Below are 11,865 nucleotides of genomic sequence, written 5' to 3'. Positions count from 1 at the left end.
TGTTACAAGGATCTAAAATATAATTTTGCCTACACTTTGAATCCACCTATAAGAAATAGATAGCTAGTAGTAAGATGCTAGCCCGACAAGACATCAAGGTCATCACCCGGTCAATAATCATCAATTTCATGTGTGCCTCACATGTTATGTCGCTTCCACACTACACCGATTCACTATTTGAAACATTTTTGTGCTCTAACTCTTAAGAGTGTGAAAGTGCAATAAAAGTTAATGTTACTAAATTAAACGTAAACGTAATTAGGGGGAGACTTTTGTAGACATTACTCAATATATAAGCCCAGTATTACCTTGCTAATGTTTCATATTTTTTGAACTGCAGATCATTTAATTCCCTCCAAGAGCAAACAAAAAATGGCCTTGGATGCTCAACAAACTAGAGGCTTCACTCATACTTGGCCAACTTCACTTGAGAAATCATGGGCTAAGTTAGTGAAGGTCACAAAGATGGTTAAGAAACTAGGACAAGATGACCCTAGACGAATTATTCATTCCCTTAAGGTTGGATTTGCACTAGCGTTGGTTTTACTTTTGCAACAATTTCATCCCTCCTTCTATGGTTTTGGTGCCAACATAATCTGGGCTGTTATCACCGTTGTTCTTGTCCTAGAATTTTCTGTGGGTGAGTAACTAACATATTTTAGGCAAAGGCCTCAACCCTAAAAGTCAACAAATGCTGTGGTATTTTTTTACGTATGAGCTATGCTTTGTAATATTTTCAGGTGCAACACTAGGAAAAGGTTTAAACAGGATGTTGGCAACGTTGTTAGCTGGTGCTTTGGGTGTTGCAATCCATAGAATTGCAACTCTTTCTGGGGAGAAGGGAAAGGTTGTACTGTCTTCAACCTTTGTCATTGTGATAGGTAAGTTATTTAATTAATGAATTTGATAATTATACTTATAAATCAAGCTTTAACACTTACAGTTTAATCATAATTAAGGAGAGGGGTTATTTTCTTTAATTTGCAGCTGCAACAGCGACATTTATGAGATTTTTCCCCCGATTGAAGGCGAGATACGATTATGGGTTGGTCATATTTATGTTGACCTTCTGCATGGTATCTCTTTCGGACAATACAGAGGATGAACTCTGGAAAATGGCCTATGAGAGGTTATTAACAATCATCATTGGGAGCTGTATAGCTATTATGGTCTGTATTTGCATATGCCCTGTTTGGGTTGGTGAGGATCTTCACAATCAGATTACTGGCAGTATTGAAAAGCTCGCCGACTTTTTGGAAGGTATAGTTTACTATCATATAAACATAGGGGAATATTACTCTCACGTGTGTCTCATGCACTCGCAAATCAAGGGTGGGATACACTCTCTATTTCTTCTCTTTTCTCTATTCTCTGTCCTCTCTCCTCTAAGTTATGTGTGCATGAGAGAAAATTCTCTCATGTCACGTAGGAGTAATATTCCTCATAAACATAACTAGAGAACCGTATTTAAAAATCGTTAAAACAAAAATGCTTTTAATTATGATCATTATTATTAGTGTCGAGTGTTTATCCTTTTAAACGACATAAGTTGTTTGTTTTTAATATTATGTCTTACTAGGGATTTGGATCCTCTCACGTGAAAAAGAGTAATCATATGAATTGATCACAACCATTCACTTGAAAATTATACATTTTTTTTCTCTCTTATCATTTTTCCACATGAGAGGATCGAAATCCTTCTTATTAGACATAGTTATAATATAGTTGCTCTTTTTCTCTCTCCACGTCAACTGAAATGATTGAAGAGAGAGAAAAAAGACAACTTTTTATATTATAATTATGTCTTACCAATAAGATATAGTGTTAAACACTCAAAAGACACATGTTGAGATATGTAGTTTCACATTGGATGTATGAGCAACTAATGTGGAGTTTATAAGGCCTTGGGCACTCCCACCCTTTGAGCTAGCTTTTGGGTGGTGTATCACAAGGTTCTTTACGTGGTATCAGAGCTTGAACCCTCACCACCTCCCACTTTAAAGTGAAATTAAAAAAAAAAAGCACAAAAGGTAAACCAAAAAAAATTGGGCATGTGCAATTCCACGCTTCTAGCCCAAAGGGCTCTTGCGTGAGGGGGTGTGTTTAGATATGTAGTCTCACATTGGTTGTATGAGCAACTAATGTGGAGTTTATAAGGCCTTGGGCACTCCCACCCTTTGAGCTAGCTTTTGGGTGGTGTATCCCAAAGTTCTTTACAACACAAGATTGTGTTCTTTAAAAGCACAAACTTTTTTCCCTTATTATTAATAGAGTGAAACTCATTTTGGGTGCGTGACAAAATATATGGTCCCCATTTTCGTCCCTTACAAATAAAAAGTCAACTTTTGGTCCCTCTACAATTTCAGTTCTTTGAAAATGTGATTCCGATCAGAAATTCAACGAAGGCCCAATTTAATCTCTAAAAAAAGGACTAATATGGGTTTTTTTTGTCAAGGACGAAAATGAGAACCGTAATTTTTGTTAGGGACCTAAAAGAGACTTTACTCTTATTAATATCTCATGAGATTTAAGTCTAATGGAAACTCTGGCCATTTTGATCCGCAGGATTTGGAGACGATTACTTCAAAAATTCAGAGAATACAGAAGCTGTGGATGATGAGCCGTTTCTCCACAGATATAAAAGTGTCCTCTCTTCAAAAAGCAGTGAACAAACAATGGTAAACACTAACAATGTTCTCTGGCATATATAACCCTCTTATCCAAAATTAAAAGTAAACCATATCCCAAATAATATGTTTAAGGAAAAAATATTTGTCCTTATACAAGTTGTATCATTTTACACTAAAGGAGATAGGACTCACACCTTTATTTTTTTGTCCACTTTTTTTTTCATTATCTATCTCTTTCTCTCACTTAAAATGAGACAACTTTACACCCTTTAAGATAACACATATTTTTTCTTATGTTTAATTTATTTTTGACTTTTATAGGCTGTTTTGGCAAGATGGGAACCTTGTCATGGCCGGTTCAGATTTCGCCACCCATGGAAACAATACTTAGAGATTGGGAAGCTATTACGATTGTGTGCTTACAAAATCGAAGCCCTTAGTGTCTACCTCCTCCACCCTAAAGAAGTATGGTATTATCATAGAAATATAATATAAAATTATTAATGTAGTCTTACGTAATAACTTAAGGTGTTGAAATGACTCTTTACGGTATTTCACATTTCAAGCATCAGAAAAAGCACCCTAATGAGTTGGTATCTTAACCTTTGTTTTTGTGGCTTGTCCTACAGACCCCGTATGAACTTCGAAGCAGGATTCAAGAGTCATGCACAAATATTAGCATGGAATGTGGGATGGCCCTTAGAGAATCATCATTGATAGTTAAACATATGGCTAAGTCATCAATGCCAAATCCTCATGTTGCAAACGCTAAAAGTGCTGCTGAATCTCTTAAATCAGTACTAAGAACAAACCCTTGGGAAGGAGCTGATCATTTGGTGATAATACCTGTTGCTACGGTGGCATCACTACTAATAGATGTTGTGTTTTGCGTTGAGAAAATTTGTCACGCAGTTGATGAACTTGCATCCCTTGCAAATTTTGTTGTACCTTCCGAGTTACTTCATCGGGGAACAGTGCAACCAAGTTCTGATCATGATGGTTCGGTTCATGTCATCACCGTTAATGAGTGATCGCCAAGATTAGAATAAAGGAACGGAATTAAACACAAAATGAAGAAAGACTCACTAATGTCACTGGAGAATAAAGTTGTGAGCACATATATAAAGCTGTTGTAACAAATGATGGATCTTTGTTAGTGATATATTTACACTTCAATTTTGTACCCAAAAAACAAAATGACACTTGAATTTTATATCAATTCCCAAATTTAAGTAAGTTTTGCTTGAGTACATGTTCAAAGACCATTCAAATTATTACAAAGGATTATTACAACAACAAAAAATATTAATAAGGGAAAAATTTGTAACACAAAACCAATGTGGTACTGAGTACTATCATTTCTCCTGATAAGACTAAAATGATTCTAAATAGATCAGATCTGGTCTTTAATAATTTTGGGATCTATTTTTATTTTTTGGAAAAAAAAATTAAAATTGGGTTTCAAATAAAAATTTAAAAAATTGCTTATATATTGAAAAAAAGAATTATGTTGTCCCAGCAAAAGCTGCAATACTATTATGGGTTCGTCGGTTCTCCTTTCACTGCTGATGAGAAAAGTGGCAGCAAATTTTTAACACTAAGATATGTGGTCGTATCCTGCCCTAAAAAAAAAAACATCAGGATCCGCACGCGTATCCTGAGTAAAATAAGTGTTGCTGCACTTTTTCCCATCTGCAGTGACATGAGAGCTACATATCCCTACTATTATACATAGAAATGGGTAATCTTTTCAATTTTAAAAAACAAAACGGGACTTTGACCAAAGTAACACGCTTTGAATAATATTTTACCGGTATGCCACGCTTCATTTTGAATTTTCCAAGATGCCACGTTGCAATCCCGCTACACCACCAAGCGAGATTGTATGATGACACGTGGCAGTCAACCATGGATCTCCATTCCCGCTGGTCTGGCAAGCTAGAATGTCTTGTTAATCAACCACTCTGCACACTCTGAAAATCAAGACACGTGTTACACTCCCACCATTCGCGCTGGTCAGTCCAGCTATATTGGTTGTACATTCTGAAAAGTAGGCCACGTGTCACCCTCCCACCATTCGCGCTGGACAGCCAAGCAAGATTGGGTGTACATTCAGACAAGTGTCAGCACCCAGTTATTCGCGCTGGTCTGCCTAGCTGGTTTGGTGCGTACTTTTCTGACACGTACCGAGTTTGGTTCTTCTATAAATAGTAACATAACATGAACATTCCAGCTACCAGAAGAAGTAAAAGTGGGTGAGCCAAAATTGCGAAGGTTAGATTCTGTAACCGTTTATTTTCTCTTGTAATTTTATGATATTAGTTAGAAAATGAGTGACAGTAACGATTCAGTAATTGCTCTGTTATATTACAATGGGAGAAGATATTTGGGTCCAAATGGCCAAGTTTTCGATGGAGAAACGAAAATATTTCGTATGAGCCCCCGTTGTAGTTTTAATGAACTAAAGAAGACAATATATCAAAAGCTGAGATTACAGCGAGGCCAAGTTTTATCTCGGTTGATTGCTAGATGTGCCTCGGGACCTGAAAGTTGGGTTCCTATAGAGATCGTTGAGGACGAAGATGTTGCTTTAGTGCTAAATGCATTTTGAAATCATTCACAATCCAAATTTATTGAACTATACGCGAAAGTAGACTCCGGTGGATAGTGTAGCAGTCAACATTTTCTCCCTTCCACTCACTCTATCGACATTAATATGGAGCCGGTTGTGAGTCCTCAATATTCTCTCCCTTCAATTAACGTTATTGACATTAACATAGAGCCAGTTGTTAGTCCTGAAGACAGAAATGTGTCACCCGAACCAATGTGTTCAGAATATGATGTTGCTCACGATATGTACGATCTGGCATGGCGTACTGACAGTTCCGACGAAGAGATGGACGAAGGGTTAGTCCCGGGCAGTGACTCCTCGGACACCGACGTGGATGGTGATTTTGATTCATGTTCGCCCACCGCTGCATGTTATGCGATTCCTTCTCCGGGCATTGTTGGAACGCACGAGCCAGGAGTGGCAAGTTAGTAAATATAAAAAAATGTGTGCTGATACATACTTGTATGTTGATTCGTATACATTAATGCACTGCTGATACAGGTGAAGGACATACACCATTTTGGTCTCAAATAAGTCATTATACGCGTATTAACTAGGCTCACCCAGATCAGGAGTTGCTAGCAATAGATGGAGCACAAGTACCCAACTGGAAGATGGGTCATGACCTGTATAAAGACCAGGTGTTTGACAACAAGCACGATGTTCAGATGGAGATCAAACAATTTTGTATGGGACAGCACCACACTACCATTGTATGTAAAAGTGATACGAAAAGATTAATCATGGTTTGCGAAAATCACATCAACGGTTGTCCGTGGAGGGTGAGGGCACACGTCAAAAAGGGAGGGACGGAATGGATTATCGGCAAGTGGGTTAACGAACATAACTATGTTAACCAGACTCTTTCTCAAGACCACAAGCAGCTGGATTCAAATTTCATATGTTCAATGATTCTAGGTATGTGTAACTGTCACAATCTGCGATATTATATAAGTAAGTTATCATAAACTAATTGTACATCCAAATTACGATACGGCAACCAAACAATCTCATGCCTGCGTATAACATCTAGGCAAAACCGAACTCTCTCCAAGTTGGCGGATCAATGTTGCCGCCTATCATATACATTAAACTTACGTAATTAAAAAAATTATCAGTAACCCCTTTATGGCAAACATATCACATAACTATAATCAATATGTCTCATACCTGTGACCGTATATGGCCTCTTGGTTAACCACGTCGGGAAGAGGATGGGCGACTCGGTGTAAGCGCGTCCACGCCCAAAGCTGTAGAAGCAATACACAACCACTCATATCTGAGTGAGCTATGTTTGTCGCTCTAGCCAGCTAAAAGTGCCTGTGGGCTGAAAATCATCAAGGAATAATAAAAATCGTACAAGCACATAACTTGAGGCGGTATCCACGAACAGCAACCCCCCAACACACGTATGATCAGGGCGCGTGTGTACATAATGCGCTGCTGCTCAGTGGCTTTATGCCTAGCATAGTTACCATATTCCTCATGCAAACAACAGAGACTTAACCCCCCACCACTTAAATCTCGCCCAGCTGCTGGCTCAAGCCCAAGATAACCAAGAATCAATTGTCACCAATTATGTTGTCCAGCCCGACCAAAAACAACTTGACCATCTGTGGGCAAGCCCAATAGATGATGAACATCCTCCAAAGTAATGGTCATCTCACTGTCAACCATATGAAACGTCTGCGTCTCAAGGCGCCAACGCTCCACGAGAGCAGAAATAAGCGCATGGTCAATCTAGAACAATAAATACATGTGATGTATTAAAAAAAGTACTATTACAAAAACTTGTGAACACAAATCAACAAAACAATATATACTCACATCATGGTTGCGCAGCCACGCAACGTGGAAGAAACCTGCCTGCCTCAAGTATGGATGAATCTCCTCGGGAATTTGCATAGGATCGTGTGTAGACGTCATTCTGACATTAAGCCGCCGATCTGTCGCACCATTCCACACGTATGTGGATATGTGCTTCTCCTGTAATGTCAGGAGAGACAGGTCAATAGGTCGGGGTGTAATCAACCTACGAGGAGATTCTGGGGATTCGAGAGGTGTGGGAGCATGGTCCTCATGGGGCGGTGAACCGTGCAGTGAATCAGGTGGGGATGCCATGAACCTATAATAAAAGAAATTACATTTGTATCCTATAATTTTGTATTAACAAATGCTACTGATAAAAAAAATATTAAATTTAAATACAAAACCTAATTACTAATTACGATAATTAACAATCCCTAAATAATATTAAACTAATTATTGTAATTAACATTAACAATGTCTCTTATCCTATAATTTGTTTATTAATAAATACTAATAATCACAACAATATTAAAAAAATACTACCCAAATTACTAATTAAAAAAATTTTAAACCGTAAAATTTAGTTATTCTACTAATTTATATAATAAAAAAATAATTAAATTTTTATCCAATACTTTTTTATTAACAAATGCTACTAATAAAAAAATATTAAATATAAATAGAAAACCTAATTACTAATTACGAAAATTAACAATCCCTAAATAATATTAAACTAAATATTGTAATTAACATTAACAATGTCTTTGATCCTATAATTTCTTTATTAATAAATCCTAATAATCACAACAATATAAAAAATAATTACTATCCTAATTACTAATTACAAAAAATAACTACCCTAAAATTTACTTATTCTACTAATTTATATAATAAAAAAATAATTACATGTTTATCCTATACTTTTTTATTAACAAATGCTAATACTAACAACAATATCAAAATTAAAAACTAAACTAATTACTAATTCCAATAATTAACTACAATATAAAATTAACTTATACTACTACTTCATCTAATCAAATTATTAATGTCATCTATCCAATGATTTTTAAACATTTAACACAAGTTGATAATAAAAAAAAATATAAACTAACCTTAAAAGCCACTGCACGTTGTGGTTCGTAGAGAGAGAGAGAGTGTTTTGAGAGAGAGAAATCTTGGAAAGATAGAAAAGCCGAAAGTGATGGGTCGATGCTGGGGTTCGGGAGTGGGAATATATAGAAGTGTCCGTGCAAGTATCCCGCTTTGCTGTCAAGTGCGAATAAAGAGAAGATGCCACGTGTCTCACATGCATAAGTAAATCGTACGATGTGTACCAATCTAGCTGCACTGATCAGCGCAAATGGGAGGAACATGACGTGGTTAACTTTTCAGAGTTTTACAGTTTCTGATTGACAAGCGATTCTAGCTTGTCAGACCAGCGAAAATGGGACTCCATGGTTGACTGCCATGTGTCATCTTACAATCTCGCTTGGTGGTGTAGCGAGATTCTGACATGGCATTTTGGAAAATTCAAAATGGAGCGTGGCATACCGGTAAAATATTATTCAACGCGTGTTACTTTGGTCAAAGTCGCTCAAAACAACTAGCTATTCCACTATTAGAAAAAGGGAAAACTATTTCTCCTGTCACCGGAGATAAAGTTATCTCCAGTGAACTCAAAATAACGTCGTTTTGAGTTATAAGATTAAAAAATTATAATAATAAAGACTAATATAACCCTGCAATATATTAAAATTACAAAAACACTTTGATTTCCGTCCAAAACGATATTATTTTGGGTTCATCAGAGATAATTTATCTCTGTTGACCGGAAAAATATTTGCCCTCACAAAAATCACCTTTTTGACGGAATTTAACCGTTGATATTGATCAATATGTCAGTCAAAAATTACAATTTTTGATGAGACTGTCTCATTCATAGTCGTGAAAATTCATATTTTTGACAGAAATAATAATTTATCGAAGTTTTCAATGGAATAGTATCCATCAAAGACAACTAATTAATCAAAAAAATATTTTTGTAGTTAATGCAGATAATTTATCTGCATTTATTTTCAAAATGACGTTATTTTGAGATTGAAAGATTAGAAAATTATAATTATAAAGACTATAATAACCCTGAAATAAATTAAAATTATAAAAATATCAGAATTTCTGCCACGTCGTATTAGGCTTACTGCAGATAGCTTATATGCAGTAACTGCATAAAAAGCGAACACTTAATTAATAATCATCAAGTACTAAATAAAATCCCTAAACACAATTAATGACACATATTTATGTTTTACAAAAACAATATAATATTTAGTTAAAATTTAATCACGACTATTAATTACTAATTCCAACAATTAATAAAAATTAATTATTATTAAAAATCTTAAATTACACAATAAAAATACTTAGTGCTTATATATAGTAGTATAATTATTTATAATATAATTTATGATTTTTAATAACGATTAATATTTATTAATTATTATAATTAGTGAATAATTGTGATTAAATTTTAATTAAATATTATAGGAAATGAATGAGTGGGTGAATGAGGGGAATAAGGTATAATCTACAGGGATATGACTGAAATTGCAACGCATGGAGCAATTTGTGAGTTCTTCAGATGTGGAATTAAAAAAGGAGATAAATTTTTTTAAAAAAAACTAATAAGTTCCCATAAATCCGCAAAATCAATGTTATAAAACTCGGCCCGGTCAATGACTCGGTCGGGGTAATGGGTTAATGGGTCACTGGTTGAACCAGTGGATCACTGCTTGAACCGATTGTATATATAAAATATATAAATATTAAAAAAGTTGATTTAATAATGTAATTAATTTACACCCAAATAATTGTTTTTCTTTGCTGAGCAACAAATAAAAACAATATTTGTGCTTGCATGAAGTTAAATACGGAAGTTGAAAAGTATAGGTGCGCACCTGTTGATACTTCGTAGATATTTAATCGTTAGCGGTTGAGTCGTTGATTTTTGCGTTCTATGTTGATTCGAGAGAAGTTGTGGATGAAACATGAGTACTGTAGAAGAAAACGAAAGCTTGAAGAAACGAAATGGATCAGGTTGTTGTTGCAGCAGTTGCGAATGTGTAAGTAATGCCAATATATTGAGGATCGTGTTGGTGTTCTAACAGTTCATGAAGATGAGAGATACAGGATCTACGGGGGGAGGGAGAGAGAAGCCGGGAAACACAGCTCTGTTAAATGTTGAGGAAGTATAATGTTTGAATCAGGGAAGCATTTTTTTCAAGCTTTTCTCGTTTGAATCCTAATTCCTACTTTAAACCTTTAAATTCAAGATTTAAAGGTTCCACGTCGGCCAAATAAGGGAGAAGTATAATGTTTATAAACTGTTGGACATGCCTTCAATGCGACATGATTCACGATATCCACATGGTCTTGGCCCAAGAAAACTGGTTTGTTCTCTGGGTCGAGTCACCAATTAATAGCTGGTTTTGATAAACTCGACCGAGTTAACCCGGTCCGTACCGCTTCAAAAGCATCACCGATCTGTATTAAAACTCGGACCGGTTCCATGTCCGTTTATCGGTTTTCCAGTTGAACCGGCCGGTCCGAGCCGATTTTAATAACATTGCGCAAAACTCATTAGAAAAATACCGTATATTAACCTTAATTATTTTTTTGAGTTGAATCGATTTCGATATCCCCTTCTTTCCTCTTTAAGTTAAGAAACTAATCCCAAGTCAGGTTCATAACTCCAAGCCACTCCTTCAACATCTTCTATTGTCTCGTTGTAACTAGTGAAATCATCATCTTTTTTAATGGTGACATCGTGATATAATTCACCCAATAAAAGATATCTTGCACGTTTACGAATCAATTTTCCAATACGACTTTGCTGCCTTTGTTATTGTGCACTTACGGGATGATCCAAGTTTGGCGGATCAACAATTTCTTGAAGAGCCCCTTTAGGTGGGTTCATTATAGTTAAACTCTTCGTCTTTCCCCAAAATAGTTACTACCATTTTAAGTTTATCATCTTTATAACATATTTGATTATAGTTGGATCAATACGAAATAAAAATAAAAAATATTAACTCCAATTAATTTCAAATTAATCTAATATGATGTCAGATCGTTGGTGTGAGTTTATCATTTAGGTCCATAATGTGTGGATAATAATTTATCCTTGTATAATGAAAAATCTATTGTGCTACGTTGCGCCAATAAAAATGCACCATATCAACGTGTATTGTAACAAAAAGAGAAAAATAAAAATAACTTTTATACTACAGAGTATGTGCAATTTTTCGAGGAGAATTCTACGTTGAATTGGTTGGTGGTGCGTTGTGTACTGGCAGGTACTCCTTTTGGCCTTGTTCTACGTCTTTTCTTCTTCTTTTTTTCTTTTTTATTCTTTTTGTTTCGATTGGAACATATTGGTAAGAAATTGGGGCAAGGGTTTGATACGGGCATTGGTTGGTATAATTAGGTAGCTGGAATTTGTTCTTGAGAACATAGACATGTGATTTAACTCTCTTAACTTTAAATGTTATTATTGTGCCACTCACCTAGTTCGTGAGGTTGATGGCAAGTTTTTTGCCTTGTCTACGACCAATAGGTACAGAGTAAAACGGGTCTTTACTCTGAGAAAATTAGAAAAGATTTTTAATATGTATATGATAAAGTTGCGTCGTGGATATTATCTTAAAGTTGACAGCATAGAGAACACAAGCCAAAACAAGAATGTAGAGAGGGTTGGTTATTAAAGGTACACTTCATAAGTTGAAACTAGGATGACAACATGGGAAGAGGTTAGTT

General features: G+C 35.6%; 3 protein-coding genes across 3 annotated transcripts; 2 read left to right on the top strand and 1 right to left on the bottom strand.

Annotated features, from left to right (window-relative positions):
• Positions 1-372: 372 nt before the first annotated feature.
• Positions 373-3,125, top strand: LOC133294639 (aluminum-activated malate transporter 2-like). The gene is made up of 5 exons (XM_061493344.1): positions 373-640; positions 741-881; positions 988-1,260; positions 2,566-2,678; positions 2,952-3,125. Exons 1-5 carry the CDS (start codon positions 373-375, stop codon positions 3,123-3,125), a joined length of 969 nt encoding a protein of 322 aa, XP_061349328.1.
• A 233-nt stretch (positions 3,126-3,358) lies between these two features.
• On the top strand, positions 3,359-3,661 carry LOC133294630 (aluminum-activated malate transporter 7-like). Its single transcript, XM_061493334.1, has one exon. The coding sequence runs from the start codon at positions 3,359-3,361 to the stop codon at positions 3,659-3,661; it is 303 nt and encodes a 100-aa protein (XP_061349318.1).
• A 3,149-nt stretch (positions 3,662-6,810) lies between these two features.
• LOC133294638 (protein MAIN-LIKE 2-like) lies at positions 6,811-7,362 on the bottom strand. Its single transcript, XM_061493343.1, has 2 exons — positions 7,069-7,362; positions 6,811-6,981 (listed from the first exon to the last, which is right to left on the bottom strand). Exons 1-2 carry the CDS (start codon positions 7,360-7,362, stop codon positions 6,811-6,813), a joined length of 465 nt encoding a protein of 154 aa, XP_061349327.1.
• Positions 7,363-11,865: the final 4,503 nt, after the last annotated feature.

This window comes from Gastrolobium bilobum, unplaced genomic scaffold, assembly GCF_033153095.1.
Source record: "Gastrolobium bilobum isolate Gb01-03AN ecotype WA unplaced genomic scaffold, APGP_CSIRO_Gbil_v1 utg30972, whole genome shotgun sequence".
Lineage (NCBI taxonomy): Eukaryota > Viridiplantae > Streptophyta > Magnoliopsida > Fabales > Fabaceae > Gastrolobium > Gastrolobium bilobum.
The sequence above is the reverse complement of the archived record's forward strand: the minus strand, read 5'-3'. Positions and strand labels throughout refer to the sequence as shown.